We start from the raw sequence: 17,543 nt of genomic DNA, 5'->3' as shown, positions 1-17,543 counted from the left end.
TTTTGTGTGTGTTTCTTTGAATGTATTCTTTAACCTTTGTTGAGTCCCTGCTTTCTTCTTCTATTAAAGTATTTTTAGTTTTTTAAGGGTATCTCCTCTCTTAAGACAAAGACATGTTATTTCTTAAAAAAAAACAATTTGTTACTTGGAGTAAATAAACCTCAAGAAAACAGGTAGCCAAGAGAACAAAGAATGGAAACATCAGATATATTGACAATTTTAATAGAAGTTATCATTACTTCAGTTGCAGGTAGGATACAGCCTCAGGTAGGAAGCTATCCAATTCAGATTTGAATGAACAAGCAAACATGCAGTCCCAGGATGCACCAACTTCTTGTAATTAATACAGAACTGACCTTACATATTTGCTGTGTAAGGTTAAATGGATGTGGCATTTATAAACTTAGCATCGAGCAGCTGTCCTGATAGTAGTGGATGACATCAGACAGTTGTCCTGATAATACCAATGGAGTAAACTGAGGAGTAGTTAATCCCTCCACATTTTTTGCCACTAGTCCTTGCCATAATGCAAGCAGCCTTTACAAATCCCATATCAAATTTATTTGTGGAGAAAAGACTGGGAGCTTCTCAGGGGTTCATATAGTTTTGAAAGAATTTGAAAGAAACCTTAAAAGAATTTCCAACTGAGGGAAAAGCGTTAAAAAACTCTACTCCTGAGCTATATGTGGAATTATGTGCAACACAATACTACAGAAAAAGTAATAGTTGTGTTCTTAGACTGATGTATGTAGTATTTAGTTCATGCCACCACTCATAAACAGTGTGCATGTGATTCACAAAAATGTAATACACACTTCAAATGATTCTTCACTTACACTTGTATGAAGTTCCCTCTACTGTGTAACAGTTTTTGTGCATTTTAGTATTAACAGGACATATTGCGACAGCAACAAATCAGAGAGAGTCTCAGACAGAAACCTCTGGTGTGCTGTAGCCACATTTTCTTTGAAGCTGTGTTTCTGCATGGATGGGTTCTTGTTCCTCCACAGTGCTTCACTGGCTTCAACAAAGTTTGATATAGCATGCACAGATTCATTCACAGAAAGTATACTCTGAGTTCTGACATTGCTCGACTAGAGCAGAGACAAAATAAAAAGAACAGAATCCAGAGGAGAGATAATGCAGCCCAGCTTGGAGAGTATGAGTACCAAGCTGGGCTCCTACTAGTCTAGTGCTTACAGGACTGCCAAGTTCTGTATCAACAGGTTCATCACTTCATAGGCAGAAGTAAACCAAAAGCACACAAAGGCCAGCCAAGGTATAACTGCTTCCGACTCCTTCTATTCTGGATGGTGAGTGAGTACAGATTTTTGGGTGTACAGGACTCACAGATCAAGCACATTTGATCTGCAGCCATTAAAGCCATCACAGTCATTATAGTCTAAAAGTGTGATCGTACTTGCTCTAAGAAACTTTGCAAATTTGTGCCAAGATCTGCTACGCTGGGAAGCTTAATATCAGAAAATTAGAAGAGGTCACTTGTTCATTGTGGAAATCGGGAGAAGACATTTTATTTGAACCTGGTTTCTAAGAGATGCTATCAGCAGTTCAGTTTGCCACCAAATACTGCACTATTCCAACAACAGATTTGACTGAAGCGGATTAGAAGTCTGATAGCCCAATTGCTTCTGACTTAAAAGCTTTGCAGTAGTCTTCTTTGAACTAGGAATCTGGAAAAGCATGTCTTCTAGTGTGCACACGGTAATCTGTCCAGAAGCTTGTAGTTTCGTACAAATATCTCCTAATTTGACAGAAAAGTTAGGGTTTTCTTCCATCTTTTCCCTGACTGTAGCCAGCTGAGGAAGAGAAATTTACATATTGTTACAGTTCAGCAAGTGAAGATCATGTTCTACCATCATACTGAAGACAAGCAATCACTCATCGTAAACAAACACACAGCATAAGATAAGTTGCTAAGGCAATGATTTTATGGAACACACATTATGCATCACCACATAATGGTGGAAATGCACTGGATACCTATCAGAGAGGGTTTATTACATTTAAAACTTCCTTGAAGTTGTACAGTCCTATTTTCAGTCCTAGTACAGAATAACACAATTATTTTCTATTTAAATCCAGGAAACTTAATTGCTTCCTGGAATCTACTTTTCAGATCAGCATAATTCTAATTATTATTACGCATCTCAGTAAATGTACAGTACAGAAGAAATCAATAAGTCAGACTATAGAGTCTGACAGACTACAGACTCAGTCTACAGAACTGAGAAGTTCTGTATGCCATACACAAGAGTATGAACTCAAGTGTTAAGTAAATCTCTTAAAAAAATGTTATTTATCCATAAGGTTTTGTGGAAGGGAAGGGTTAGGACTAATGCTTAGTCTTTTTATGCTTGTTACAAATTTCCCAAACAAAAATCAAAACACAACACTGACACATGCAACATTTATTGCAAAGACTTTACAAAACGAAATGTTGCTTAAAGAATTTCTTTTCGACATAGCAGTTAATATAAATGGGCTATACTTTGAGAGGAATACCCCCCTTCTACGTGATATTTTACATATAGTTACAAATTCTGTTTAATAGGCAGCAGTGAATGGCTAAGTATTTAATTATTCTTGCCTTGTTCTACAGGCACATTCAAAAGGAATTCACTGATGAGTTTCAGGAAAAGCAGCAGCAATGCTGACAATCTGATAGAGGCCACATATGTGCTATGAGAAAGCCTTCTTGCTGATCAAGACTGTAAAAACTGTTTTCACAGTAAAACACAGTTAAATAGCAAAAGCTACTGTTTCTCATATCACACTTCCCTGTATAGCACAGATCTTTGCAAATATTACCAATCTAACAATATCACTGTGATCAGAAACTTTACTCTCATTTTCATATCAAACGAAAGTAACATAGAAAGCAAGGGATTAAATTATTTAATGCCACTAGGGTAGGCTTCACTTACATTCAAATGAAGTATGAGCTTCCAGGAGCAAGACCATGGAAAGTGAACAGCTAAGTGTTTTGTCCAACAGTACAGGAAGCCAGACAGATGCTTTGGCATCAGAACCCAAACAACTTTAGTAGGGTGAACTTAGGCACCTGAGGTTCTGTAGGTACCACCATTACCACGTCTCAGTCAAGTACCATTACTATGTACTTACCACCTGCTCAGAAAACTCAAGTTTTTTCACAAAGGGAGGAGTATCTACTTCCACTGCTGCCTCTAGTGTCTTTATTACTTCTTCTAGCAAACCAGATCTGAGCTGGACAAGAACCTTAAAAATAAAATAAAAATACACCACACAAATAGTGGTGGTTACATTCATCAGAACGTACATTTTTTAAAAAGTGTTTGAGAAAGACATGAGGCAAAGCAGAACAAAATACATTTCCAGATGCTGCACTGATAAAAATCCATTCATCACAAAGAAAGCAGGTGGAATGATCAATTCCCTCACTGTTTTTTTTCACAGCTGGGACCTGGAAAGGAAGGGTGAGTCTGAAGGTAGAGTTCCTCTGATGAAGCTGCATTAGCTGTTCTTGAATAAAGTGGTTTTTGCCATAGCTTAGAGAGGTGGCTTACACGGCACATGCAGTACACTTTCTCTGAGGTTACAGACTGTGCAAGTAAACAAAAAAATTGTTGTACACACACACATGGCTAAGGTTTGTAGGGCTGAAGGAGGTCTGAAGTGGGCAGAGCACAGCTAAAGAAGGCATTTACTTGGAGCTGTGGTTTTTTTCAATCTTTTGTAGCAAGGAAGCAAAAAGTTACAGTGTCATAATTAGAAATTGTTCATGGTTTTATACCCACAAATGTAGGACTGGTCTCATCTATGGTAGGAAGTTATTTTAAAAAATGGGTGAGGATTGTTAACAGTTCAGAATTTGTTGACTCAGAAACAAGCTCATCAACACTACTAACACACGGATGTGCTCCTAAGAAGCTGCCGCTCCATTACTTTACACATGGAAGTTTTTTGTCCAGTATAGCATACTCCTTTGCAAGATTTTAATACAAAGCAAGCATACTTACTTTAAGATTATTGTATAGTTTGTTCTCCGTTTTCATTATCTGGGAGCAATAAAGTTTGGCTTGTGCTACATCATTCTGGGAAGGAATTATAAATAATAAAAAAAATACAGTCAAACATGCATCACAAACTTTTGCAATAGAAGTTCAAGAGAAAAAACAGTCTTTCACAACTTTTCAATAAATCACAAACGAGTATCTAAAACCCCTTCACCATGACCCATAAACACCAAACAGCATGCAGCCTGCAAAAGAAACACCCCATGCTGCATTTGTCATGTCGTCTGGGTCTTTACTACAGTGTGTTGCACGTAACCAACGCTGAGCATGAGATCACCTAAAAGATACATGATCTACACACGTGCTCGGTTTGACACATTTCAGAGTACTTAAATGAAGTGCAGTATATGTTAATGTGGATATTTATCCTGTCCAGCCCTTTTAACCTTTTGGACATACACATTTACAGTACTGTATCTATGTTATCAATTGATTTGTGTAGACAGTTAATGTCACACTGGCATTTACTAGACCAAGCAATGTTTCTTGAGATCATCTTTCTCACAGCAATAAGTACTGACAAAGATCATGCAGCTTAAAGAACAGTTAAATATAATGTGGAGCATTACTCTGTTTGCAAAACAAGAATTTTATCTGATTTTTACATACAGTAACATCAAGCACATTTCATTTTGTTTCAGAGATATTTTGTTTTTACTCAATGACAATTTATTTCAGTGTTGCTATTGCTATTGCTCAGTGTCTCTCTTCACAGAGTAAAAAAGACCACACAGTGCACAAGAAACCTTTAACAATTCTACTTCATTCATTAAAATTTGTGAATAAGACCAAATCTGTAGTCCTTCCAGTGTCTCTGACCTCTGTTTTAACATGAAACAGAAGGTTCAGAGCACACCCATGCTGTATAGACAAATTAATTGCAGAGATTTATTCCAGCCTTTAGAATTTCCTAAGTGTTATTCTCTTGCTCAGAGTTTGACCCTGTGCTGCCTCAGAGCCTCAGTGCTTAGGCACATGAGGTATACGAAAACCTCCCCGAGCACAAACATGTTGTCCAGAAAGACAGGCCACCTCCCATGGAGTAGGGCAATACACACCATAGCCTTTGAGCCTGCCTCCCAAGATAACCACTTTAAAGAGATGATTGCTTAAATATTTTAAATTATAATTTAAATTCTATTTAAAAGAAATCATCACCAAATAGTAGTATCTGCAGGAGTAGATCCACGGTTACATCTAACCTGTTTGCCTAACTCGTTCGTTGTCTAGTAATATTCTAGACGGCATTGTCACTAGCACAAAATACATAAGACTCAAGACATGTTTATATTTCAAAACTTCCAGGTTCAATTTATGTGAAAGTTGTCTATAATCATACCGTTTCAGGAGCCTAAAAGTTTCAATACTTGAAGTTGTTACATAGATCAGTTACACTTTCTCCGTGTTAACTTTCTTTCACAATAAAACTACAGAGACCCAGGCAGAACCTAAAACAAAAGGCATTGTACCTGCTTGAGAGCAGTTGCCATGGCAAAGCAGTATGCTCGCAGCGACAAGGTGTCACCTTTCAGCTGTGCTTCTTCAAGCAATTTCGCAGAGATTTTGGAAGACTCCAGGCTGTCCTGCATAGAAATTTCAAAGTAAGTTGTACTTGTTATTCTTGTGATCTGACAGGACTGTAAGCAAATGCAATCACATTCAGAAGGCATGCAGAAGTCAACATACTGTATGATCACCAAGGCAACATGTATCTAAACCCAACCAAGCAGATTCTGTGCAGCACTTCTTGAGAAACACAACATCAAAATATGATATTTAAAATGACAGAGGTCAAAAGAAGGTAAACATAACTTCCATTCTTTTAAGAATTACACCTGGCCCTGTTTTGGCTTCTACAAGAGATAAAAAACCTGTGGCAATATCCTAAACCAAACAGACACTTTCCTTTTCACTTCTGAATAATTCCAAAATCAGGAAGGAAGATTAATTTTTGTCCTTTATTCTAGAATCCACATTAGGTAGTTACTAAAAAGTCAATATTTTCTAAGCATTGAACTACTCAGCACCACTACACTAAAGAAGTCTGTGTATGTGCAAATTTGAACATTCAGTCATTTTTAGCCTCTCTTACAGATCAAATCTTGAAAAATGTTTCCAAAGCATATATTCTAATATGACTGCTTAGACATTTGCATGTTTTTCAACACAGAAAGCTTCCATTATTCCTGGGACAATTTTCACTAGAGTCTATAATAAAAGGCAATGAGTTTAGCTATGTGCTACCTCACAAACCACCAACTTGCCAAATCAATACGGCTCACACTGGAAATTATGGGTGGAACTGACTGGACTCCAAACAAAATAGTATCTGCCAAACTTAAAAGCTGGCAGCATGAAGATTTTGTAACAATTGGTACCACCGATATGGACAAGAGTCCTCATTTGGTGCTGATTTTTGTTCCTAGTGTTCAAAGTGTCATTCCTGCAAAATATGGTTTAAAACATGTTCTCAAAAATTTAGAAACATTCTGATCACCAGAAGATTGATTATTACGTAAATACTTTGTTGTCATCCAAAGGCCTATAGTTCTTTCCTGCACTAAAAGAAGGACCATCTTTTGTCTCAGAGGATAGTAGTACCTTATAGTGATTTAAAAGATCCCAGAAGTGTTTCAGAGTTGACCTGTAAAACACCTCTGAACAAAGATTAAACATCAATTCCTTTGTTTATCCACTGGCAATAATCTGAGCTTTAAGCCTTGTACATTTTTCTGTACTGGTCTCTGTCGGGATTATTCATAAAAAACCAAAAATTAACCTGGTAAAAATTGAGCACAGCTCTTAATGACATCAATACCACTATTTCCATTATTCAAGTAGTGCATATGAAGATACTTCCCATCAAGATTTTTTCTGACATTTCTTATCTTGCAGCATGCACAAAAGTACTTTTGAGCTTCGTGGTTTCTCCTCCTCCTCCTAACAGATGAATCAACAGATTAAGCTTCTGAAAGAGCTCCACCTAATCCTCTTTAGCGCATAAAGGGTTACTACAGCTTATTCCCCTCTTGGTACTATTTTATCTCAATGAAAAAACCCACGAGTTTATTGTGGTTGTTAAAACAATCGGGTGACAGTTTAGAATTGTTTCCCCTCTATTTTCATCAATAGTAATAATGGGTTAGATTCTCTATTGAAAACACATGTAGGGCCAGATGTAGTGGAAAACAGAAGCCTCGGGAACCTCTTCCTGTTGCATGTGCCATGGGTCCAAGCCTTCTGACTGCAGGCGATGTAAAAAAACGTAAAGATTTTAGGGAAGAAGCTACAGCAGACCTAGAGGCAGGGCTAACTCATCAGAACTGAGAATTGCAGAAGCACCACGTAAATTACTGCTGAGGTACTATTTTAGGCCTACTCCTTTTTCACATAGGCACTCTGTTTCATTTAATGTTTAACTGAGAAACCTGAAGAAGTTTAGTCTGGTGGTGTAACTTTTTCCTCAGCTAGCATCTTTGTAACACATGAGAAAATGGAAGAAAACTTTATAACTGAGTTTGGGAAGGGTCCACTTTAATATTTCAAACTGCAGAACTGACTCAAATCTGGAGAGGAAGATCAAAATAAAAAAAGTTCTGGGATCTCACTTTGCTACAAAAGGAAAACAGTTCTAAGGAAACACTCGTAAAACCAATGTAGCCCAGCTTCTCACCGTGTTCATGCTCTTTTTCTTTGAGACAGGTAAGCTCAAGAACAGCCTGTCTCTCACTAGAGGCATTCCTTTAAGTTTCTTTTCTCCACTCAGCTGTCCATTTTCATCAGGCATGTAGGGAACAGAATACTTTGACAACTCTATTCCTTGTCAAATTTGGATGCAATTACAGAAATGGTTCAAGGCTACTTGTCAGGGGAGGGGGGAAATGGATGGGAAATGTCTGACAAACAGACCAATCACATATAAGCCTTGTCTCTTAAGGAAACCAGACTATAAAATTGATATTGAGGCTCAAGCACACAATATAGTCTGAAGAGTTGTAAAGTTCCCAGAGAAAGAATACTATAAGGCTGTAGCAAATTTGTTCCTTAATGCTTATGTCCATGCAAACTTGCAGAGATTTGTTTTGTGATATTAGTTTGTATGGGAAACTATATATGGGCACTATATCATGCACAATGAAGCAATTTAGGACTTAAATATGTCTAAAATATTTCCAGTAGACAGGAAATCATGACAGGGAAAATATGGAAATTTTAAAATCCAAAAAAAATGCATTTCAAACACTTTTTCATAATGTAAATTGAAAATACTTACCAGCTTATAGCATATTGCAAATGCAAGTAGATATGTTTCTTTGTTGAAAGGTATACCTTGTTTTTTCATTTCTACCAGAACTTCCAAAGCACCTATCAAAAATATATTAGTCTTACTCACTTGACAAATTTATGGCTATACCTTTAGTAACTGAAAAAACAGTTCAACATGCTATGAGCTCAGTAAGTCTATTTGTAAATAAGAATGCAAACTGAAATCCATTATTTTAAAAAGAAAATAATTCAAAAAGTTTAATGCATGGTCAGTTGGATATAAATACCTCTTCTTAGCAAGGAGGTTTTCAGTCTACAGTAGAATATGGCCTTACTCTTTAATTATTTTTATATGAATCTGAAGCTAAATTCTAGATACTTGACAAAGTCACCCTCATTCTTCCTAACTACCCAGAAATCTTGCACCACTTCAGGCAAACTCCATAACATCCCCTCAATAACTCACGTGCCTCAGCATAATGGCTGCATTCAGGTGCTGATCTAGTTATTTTTACAGTGGTTCAGTCTCAACTTCTAGGACAGCTGCTGAACTTATATTTGCTAAACATCAAGAGATCAAGTGCTGCGTATTCAACAGATTTCAAATGAAGGGATTTGCTTGAAAAGCTTATTCCATACTAAATTTAAGGTTTTCTCATGGAAAGTCTTTTAAGTTAGGTTAGATGATTTTTCCTTATCCTCACAAAGGGCCAAACTGATTTGAAGCACTGGACTTAAACACTGCAGTAGCCACTCTGTGTGATGGCACTAGTAAGACAAACCAAGAGAAGACCACAGTTTTGGAGAAAGGGTATTCTTCTCTCCACTGACACTAATGCAGAACAGCCAAAACACTGTTGAAGAACATACCATTTCAAAAACCCACATAAAGCAAACTCTGAATAGAGAAAACAAAATGCTATGGGAAATTACAACACAAAAAGAAGTTAGCACTTTAGAGAAGAGGGTTTAGGAGACAAGGTCTCCTGGATAAAAACAATTCCAGGCAACTTGAATGGCAAGAATACTGCAGGAAGTAGAAGACCAATACTGTCTTCCATTTTTATTACATGCTACAGTGCAACTCATTCCCATCTACACTTATTTACATGATGTTTGGTCATCTAAAACCATAGCCAACTAGCAATATTCATTAAAAAAATACATATATTTATATACACACACAATACATACAGTGAGAAGCATCCTCCTCAAAATTAACTTGTCTTAGTAAACACAATACTTACTTTCAAAATGGCCTTTTTTAAACAACATAGTCATCAAAATATGGAATGATGTACTCTCTGAGAAAAAACCATGCAAATTCTGGAAGAGAAATAGAGCAAACATAAAAAAGGTCAGGAGTGTGAACAGTCTTACTGTGCACAGCATTTAGCAGGTGTTCCTACTGGAACAAGTCTCATCTTTACAAGTTCAACGTTTAACTCTCTGGGTTCCCTGACTGTCCGTCCCTCTGTCAAGTAATCTCTAAAATATCAGTGACTCGGTATGGTCAAAAGCTCACCAAAATTAAACAGAAATTTCCCAGAGTCCTCCTATCATTTTTTTAATGACAGATTGTAACCCCTAAGTCACTGCAAGCAGAAGTCCCTGACAGCTTGCAGCTGACGATCAATATCTTTGTAGTTAAGCACATCGCCATGAAATTGAAAGAATTTTTTTCTAATCACAATATCAAATGATGAACAGGTCAGCACAAGAGCTTGAGTGATGATGATAAGAGTAGCAGAAGAAAGAGAAATTGCATATTATGTTCTACTTCAACCACACTGTGTTGGGAATAGCCAAATAAAATGTCAGACATATTAAGTTTAAATTTCTGTAGCAGAGTCTGAAGAAGTATCTCAGACTCAGTATCTCAGTATCCACCAGTTACTATGTCCTGCAAGTACAGCAGGACCTGTCTAATGACATAGATCCCAATAAGAAAAAAAAACAAACCAAAATAAAAACTACATACTCTTACATGTCTAATTTAAGAACAAAGACTTCTCCCATTTCTTGCTGGGTGTATCTCATGCCTTAATGAATTAGCATCAGAGACATGACTTTTCACTGGCTAGCAGACATTTTTGAAAGCACATTATTGCCTTAATAACACATAAGAGTTTTAGACGTTCAAAAACAAGTCCTTAAGTTTCTTCAGCACTAAAATGGCCAAGTTCTTGAGCTGTTGAACATCATACCACTTCTACAGAGTTCAGAGGGAATCTGAAGTAGAGTACCATGATAAATCTGCTGGTACAAATAACACAAGGGATTTCAGAGGGCTACCACAGAAAAACTCAGAAGCATTCATTCCAAGAGTGATCTAATGCAATACAGGATGTGGGAAAACATGCATCAGCCATGTTAACTTAAGTAATTATTTTTTCATGAATATTTTTTATTCAATTTTATTATACAGAAATAAAATAAAGTTACTAGTCAAACTAGCATTTAATTTCCTTTTAATTACTGTTTTGCTATTGGTAGCATACCATTTCTCATATTTGAGAATACATTGACTGAGAATATATTGAGTAATAATAACAACAACAACAACAAAGGCATTTTTGAAATATAAGGGGAAGTACCTGATCTTTGATAAGTTCTACTGCAGGTCTTTCAAGGTCTAGCTCATAACATAGCCTCATAAAGAGGGGCCCAAATTTAAAATTCTGTAAGGCTGTTATTCCATTCTGTTCATGGTACCTATTGGAAAGATTAAAAAAGTTAATCACACAGAGGATGGAATTAGCCAGGGAGAACAGCTTTAAACAGAGAGCAAGATCTGCACGTGCAATGACAGAGGCACACTCTTCTATCTGCACCAGCCAAAGATATATAGATAACAGGAGATTAAATTTTAAGGAAAAATATAGTTTTGATCAAACTAATAAATTAACTAGTAATAAATTATCTCTTCTATTACCTGTAATCTACATTAAATCAATAATAGAATGGGTCTCTACCTAAAAAATTCCCAGCTACTTTACCTTCTATTCATGGAACGACAGCACAGAAGTTGCAGCAGTCTATTTTAGCAGCAATACCTGACAAAATACCTCTACAAAAAGAGAGTATTTTAATTTTTACTTTATAGGTCCTACACTGTAATTGCTGGGAAAGTTTTCACTCACAAAACCTCCTGCCATTAATCTGCCACTGCTGGTTCCAGACCAGTTTATAATCAGGCCTGTCTTGGCTGGAAAAAAACCCTGAAAATACATCTGCTTCTCAGCTGTGGGATGATTTTTCTGTGTGGTTCCCCATTCATTCTGCAGTAGGACACTACTTTGTTCTCATAGCTTGACCCTCCTTTGACCTCAGAGTCTTTGAAGGGTTTGAAGACCCAAAGAAAATGAAAACACAGCCTTAACTTAAGAGATTAATTATGCCTATAGCCATTGAATCAGGACAAGCACTCAACTGCAGATATAATCTGGGATGATCTAATAAAAGACAAAAAAATAAAGACAGAAAAGAGCGTTACCTGGATTTTAAAAAATACCTGTAAATAACTTTTCTGGCTAATTCCACATCAGATGAAGTCTGACATAAATGCAGTAAATTTTTTAATTCATTTTTGAGAATTATTCCATTTTTCTTTAATTTTTCTTTAATACTTCTAAAATACGGATCTGAAAATAAAATACATAACAGGAGCAGTCTATAGACAATTCCATTACAGGTGTTGCATACTTGGTACCTAAAACATGGAGACTGAATGAATCAGAAAGCTTGTTTTTTCACCAAGAAAAATGCATAAAGCTTCTCACAGACAAGCATGCCAAAGTGACTCCATGAAGTCATGTCAAACTTGGAAAACCAAGAAGATGCATATTGTGAACTTAATTAATTGTGTATGTTATGGAACATATCTGGTAATGGAAAAGTTTTAATGAGGAAGAAAGTTTTGTGACATTTTTTGTCTTCTGTTCTTTTTCTAAAGAGCAAGCAAACAAACAAAACCAATTCCACACAGCATTCAAACAACTGTAAAAACTACTCAACACTGTTCATACAGAAGACTCAAATTTCTTCACAGCTGATGAAAACACAAAGACTCTCCTATATAATCTGTGTTTTTCTACACACAGCCATAAACTTAAGAGTTGCTTCTCTTACCCTGCTCCAAAACAAGATGGTTCTCTATCCCACCCATTTTCCTATGACAAATCAAGCACAAAGATGAGTCCTCCAGTTGGTAATCTCAATCCATTGACCAACACACACAAGATTAAAATCACATGTACCACCTGACAGCCTCATTCCTCTCATGGTGCTGACCACATCTTGGGGAGAGAAGCAATCTTTTTTGTAGCACTGCTGTTTCCAAGCTAGTGAGCTACCCAAGAGGTAAAAAGTAGGCACCACAGGGAACAACATATTCAGTTACTGGATGCATATCTGTTGCTACATGCAATTGCAAGTCCTTACTCGAGACTGAAATACAGAGCTGAATCCTGGAAGTTAGAAGAATGTATACATACAAGTAGGCATATATAATGCTTGTGATGTGTTCAAAGGTGTACAGAAATTCAAAAAATACCTGGGATCTGAATGGTATTTATACTATTGTAGGTAATTGTATAACTGCGGTAGTTAATAGCATAACTATTGTCGTTAATGGTTGGATTATAACTACAATAAATAATAGCTATTATATATTCTGTGCAACAGTTATTACTGCTTTTTCCATTACTAAACCAAGTTTTTATTAGCTCTAATTACTTATTTTCATTTTTCACATATTACATTAAACACTGAGTACAGAAACTATTCACACATACACATTAACAGATGTTTAGCACAATGTTTTCATTAGTTTTCAGAGGCTACTATTTGTATGAAACTAAAAGGTCAACTGTGACCTTTGGCTTCTACAAATCTGCTTTAGGAAAAGTGATTGACCCACAGCAATAAATTCAATGTATCTCAAGTATGGGATGAATAAACTACAATATAAGTATGACATCATTACAGCAAAATATAATAACATTATGACTTGCAACTGCACAATTTAAATTTTACTAAATATAGAAAAAACTGTCAGGTTGACTTTACTTCCCTCTCTGTCCCAAAAGACTGATTTACATAAAACTAGATTTGTTTATTTGTCTCTTCCTTGTCTTAAAATTAAGTACAACCTTTGGAACACTAGAACACCCACACATGATAAAGCAGTTTTGCCTAAGCTTTCTTAAATAATAAGGGCAGCTTTATGTTTATACCTATGTTTCTTAAAGAAAGGAATTTGTATACATTTTAAACAGCATGACAAAATCCCTGCTAGAAAAAATCCACTGATTCTGCTCCTATATTAGTTTGGAAAACCTGAATTTGTTTTTCATATTCGGTGTAGCATATGTCAGTTGGAAGTGGGTGTACAACTGAGAACTTACACAAGGCAAAAGAAAAAAAAATCTAAAAGAATATGCTAACTAAACTTACAGAACAGATTAAAAGAGAATTACTGGTGAAGGCCTTTTCTGGATACTTAGGTAACTATGTGGCTTTGTGTTTCCCTTCTCTGTTGATGATGTATTTGAAGCGATATTTGTAGACTGAAACAGTATTTTCTATTAAATTATCTTAAAAAGTTTGAAAAGGGAGGACACAAACATTTCAGGTCTTATGCAAACACCTTGCACACATGAAAGCTTCTCCACACATATTCTCAACACAGGATAATTAACATTGTTTCATTTTACAAAGCCTCAGGTCTTCCAATAATGGTAGATACAAAAAATTTGCAGGAGGAAGACATAAGTTGTTTCTTTAAATGGGATCAATTAGTGTCATACTTTCGTAACTTGGACTGTTTTGTTTCCTAGGACTTATGCTAAAATTGAGAATGGTGACTATGAAATAAATTCTATACCTTTATTGCCATGAACTTCATTCCTAATTGCCACTTTCATCTGTTGAAATTCTTGTAACTTTATATCTTCTTCTGTTAGCAGATACCGCTTCCCTATCACAAGAAAAAAAAAGAGGAAGATTGAGTTTTATGTTATACTGTCTGATTTATTACTACTGAACCTTGCATGTATTAATTACTAACTTCAATTTTCTGATGCCAGACCATTGTCAGTATGACATTAAAAAACAGACTGCAAAAACTGAAGTTGTTCATGTCACAAACAAAAGAACACAAATACTATGTTACAGCTCTATGGACTTTATGTGCACAAGGATGAAGAAGTATTTAGTTATTGAATGAGCACAAGAAAAAGTAGAGGCAATATTCCTCTTCACCAAGGAAGAGGAGCATTCTGCTCCGGAATAAGGTCTTTCCCTCCTTTTATACTTTCATAATGATTTTTTTGTCATTTCTTTATTGTCCACAATTCACTAGTGGCACAGCTTGCTTTCCCCTTAAGCGCTGTCCCCACTGCTGTAGAACGCATCATTCTGGAAGCTCCAAAAGCAGTACGAAGACACAAAAAGCTTATTTTTTGAATTTATAAAAACACCAACTGTATTACTTGGATTCCAGTAACACTCAGGAGACCTAGTGAAGTTCTGTTACACTACAGACACAGAGGTAAGACAGTTATTTAATCTAGAAGCTCAAAATTAACTTTGGGTGCTGACCTCAACTGTACTGTGTTGCAAGCTGCTTTAATAAAAGTGTCATGCAAAACCTGTTTGACAAGTTTTTGCTGTCACAAAATCAGATGTCCATTAGATTTTTATTTGCAACTAATGACTTTGTAACAGAGAGTCACTGTAGTAGATTACATTGTTACAATCTAGTATTTTAAAGTTTTGGCTTCTTAAAGAATTATTGGAACCATGAAGGGACAAGAACAAGTATTGAACTGAGTTAGGTTGTTTATTCTCATTCTGCATTTCCCTAGAAAAATGTAACAGGCCATGCAAAAAACCCCACTTGTTTTCTATGCAAGCAAAGCATGCTAATGACACACTTCATAAAACCTGAAGCAAAAAATCCATTTAATGGCACATTCATCCATTAAATTTAATGGAAACTGTTCCAATGGGAAAAAAACCACAATTTATCCAGCACAAAATTGATCTGTATTAGCCACCATTTAGGTACCACAGACCTGGTCTAACAGCGAAAGCCCATCCCAGTCCTGGGCCTCTCCAGGGCTGGTGCAGGAATCATGACAGTGCCTGGGGTAGGACCAGCACACTGCATATGACAGACACTCAGTGGTCACGGACAGTGTTAGCAGAGAGTGGGGGGCAGCAGAATTTTACCCTTCTTGAATTCAATTTGATGAATTCCACTGCTTCCTTAGATTCATACCTTACAGTGTTACAGAAACAAACCAGTGCAAAACCAAGCAAGGGGACCTCGAATGAAAAAGGAGGGAGATGGATATGATGGCTGGCATGTGCAGGTGGTGCAGGCTATCCCAGAGAACTTAACCAACTAACCTGCTCTGCCTCACAACCCTCTACCAGGCTGGCCAGTGAAGAGGGGTGGGCAGAGCACGAGGCAGAACGGAGGGCTCCATGTCTCTGAGGGGTCTAACAGAGCTGTAACCTGAGCGAGGCCTCCACAGGCCAGGAGCCCAGCCAGGGCCTGGGCTCAGAGCTCTGCAACATACATCTCTTTTCCATGTGCCCCCATTTCCTTCTCTGGGCAAGGGAGTGCCTTTGGAAGGCCTCTGAAGCCCAGAGTCTGGATAACACTGTCATCCTCCCAGAATAAACACACATTTATGAAACTGCACATGTGTTTGGTTGGTTGTTTCCTTTTCAATGTCACATCCTGACAGCAGCAAGTAGGAGATCCGCTCACTAACGCTGACCTCCAGGGTGACCTTACTGTGGCCTTTCAGTATCTGAAGAGGGTCTATAGGAAAACTGGAGAGGGACTTTCACAACGGCATGTAGGGCTAGGACAAGTAGGAATGGCTTTTGACTAAAATAGAGTAGGTTTAGATTAGATATTAGGAAGAAATTCTTTACTCTGAGAGTGGTGAGGCACTGGAATAGCCCAAAGAAGCTGTGCATGTCCCATCCCAGGAAACGCTCAGGGCCAAGCTGAATAGGGTTCTGCGCAACCCGATCCCGTAGAAAGTGTCCCCATGGCAGGGGGTTGAAACCGGACGATCTTTAAGGTCCTCTCTAACCCAGGCCATTCTGGGATTCATTTTATGATCTTGTAAGGCCACTGCCCACCCTCCCTGCACGGCCTTCCCACCAGGAGCCCCTGGGCGCTCCCCGCCAGAACACCACGCGCCGAGAAGGGAATCCAGGCAGGAACTACAGTTCCCGTCAGGCCCACGCCTGGCGGCGGCGCCGGACCTGCCGAGTGTTGCCGTACCCGTATCCGCCGCACCGGCGGGCAGCCTCGTCCCCAGCCAGGCCCCCCGCCGCCCCCGCCGCGAAGCCCGCAGTACCTGCGGCACGCAGCCCCAGGCGCCCGGGCGGGCAGGCGAACCGCCGAGCGCCGCGCCGCCTCCCGCGCCGCCCGCCGGGACCGCCCGCCAGCACCGCCGCCATCTCACGGCCACCGGCCGCGCGGGGCGGGGCGGGCGGAGCACTCGCAGTCTCCCCGGCGCCGCCCCCTCCGGCCTCGGCACCATGGCCGCCCCATGCTCCGGCGCGCCGTGCTCCGCAGCGGGAGGGCCCCGCGCGGCCCAGGTCGGTGCGCTGCTGGGGGGCGCGGCGGGGCGGGAGGCGCGGCCGGGGCGCGGCGCTGGTGGCGTGGTTGCCGCAGGCGGAGGTGGGAAGTGTGAGCAGGGGTGGGATGCTGCACCGGGACTGCCCTCACCTTCCCCCGTTTCTCTCTCTCTTCGTATATCTGTGTGAAATTGGAGGCAGCTCTGTGGACGTCTTATCGCTGGCGTGCAGTGTAGGAGAGTGTTCTCAATTTGTATTTTAGTGGATCCTCCACCGTGCGGATTTCATAGCTCGACATTTTAGGGCCTGCCCCTTTGGGCCGGGGGAACCCACGCGGAATGGTATGAGAGGCCGCCAAGCCCGTGGCAGTGAGTGCCCAGCACAACCTGGTAACGCCGGTGACAGAAGAGCCGCAAGGCTGATGTCTTGGAAAAGACAAAAATGTGACCTTTGGGAAGAACTGAGCTCAGTAACGTTTGCCTAAAGAGTGGTGGTGATGGGTGACTCCGCTGTGCCTTTTCACACGCGGAGCACGCTTTCCTCCGTTCTGCTTCCTGGATGCCCAGGGTTCAACCACGCCGCCCTTCCTTC

The 17,543-nt window shown here is 39.0% G+C and overlaps 1 protein-coding gene across 3 annotated transcripts; it reads right to left on the bottom strand.

Moving 5' to 3' along the window:
• Nucleotides 1-201: 201 nt before the first annotated feature.
• PTCD2 (pentatricopeptide repeat domain 2) lies at nucleotides 202-17,436 on the bottom strand. 3 transcript variants are annotated; one of them, XM_018070380.3, is made up of 10 exons: nucleotides 17,339-17,436; nucleotides 14,230-14,322; nucleotides 11,839-11,986; nucleotides 10,940-11,057; nucleotides 9,590-9,668; nucleotides 8,350-8,441; nucleotides 5,546-5,659; nucleotides 4,020-4,094; nucleotides 3,145-3,258; nucleotides 202-1,817 (listed from the first exon to the last, which is right to left on the bottom strand). In XM_018070380.3, exons 2-10 carry the CDS (start codon nucleotides 14,267-14,269, stop codon nucleotides 1,593-1,595), a joined length of 1,005 nt encoding a protein of 334 aa, XP_017925869.1. In that variant the 5' UTR covers nucleotides 14,270-14,322; nucleotides 17,339-17,436; the 3' UTR covers nucleotides 202-1,592. The 3 variants fall into 3 exon arrangements, with proteins under 3 accessions (XP_017925869.1, XP_017925866.1, XP_017925865.1); XM_018070377.2 differs by lacking the exon at nucleotides 17,339-17,436 and adding an exon at nucleotides 16,296-16,410 and having other exon boundaries at nucleotides 11,857-11,986; XM_018070376.2 differs by lacking the exon at nucleotides 17,339-17,436 and adding an exon at nucleotides 16,296-16,401.
• Nucleotides 17,437-17,543: the final 107 nt, after the last annotated feature.

The sequence above is a fragment of the Manacus vitellinus genome, unplaced genomic scaffold (genome assembly GCF_001715985.3).
Source record: "Manacus vitellinus isolate BGI_N305 unplaced genomic scaffold, ASM171598v3 scaffold_18_pilon, whole genome shotgun sequence".
Taxonomy (NCBI): domain Eukaryota; kingdom Metazoa; phylum Chordata; class Aves; order Passeriformes; family Pipridae; genus Manacus; species Manacus vitellinus.
This window is presented reverse-complemented; position numbering and strand designations above follow the sequence as displayed.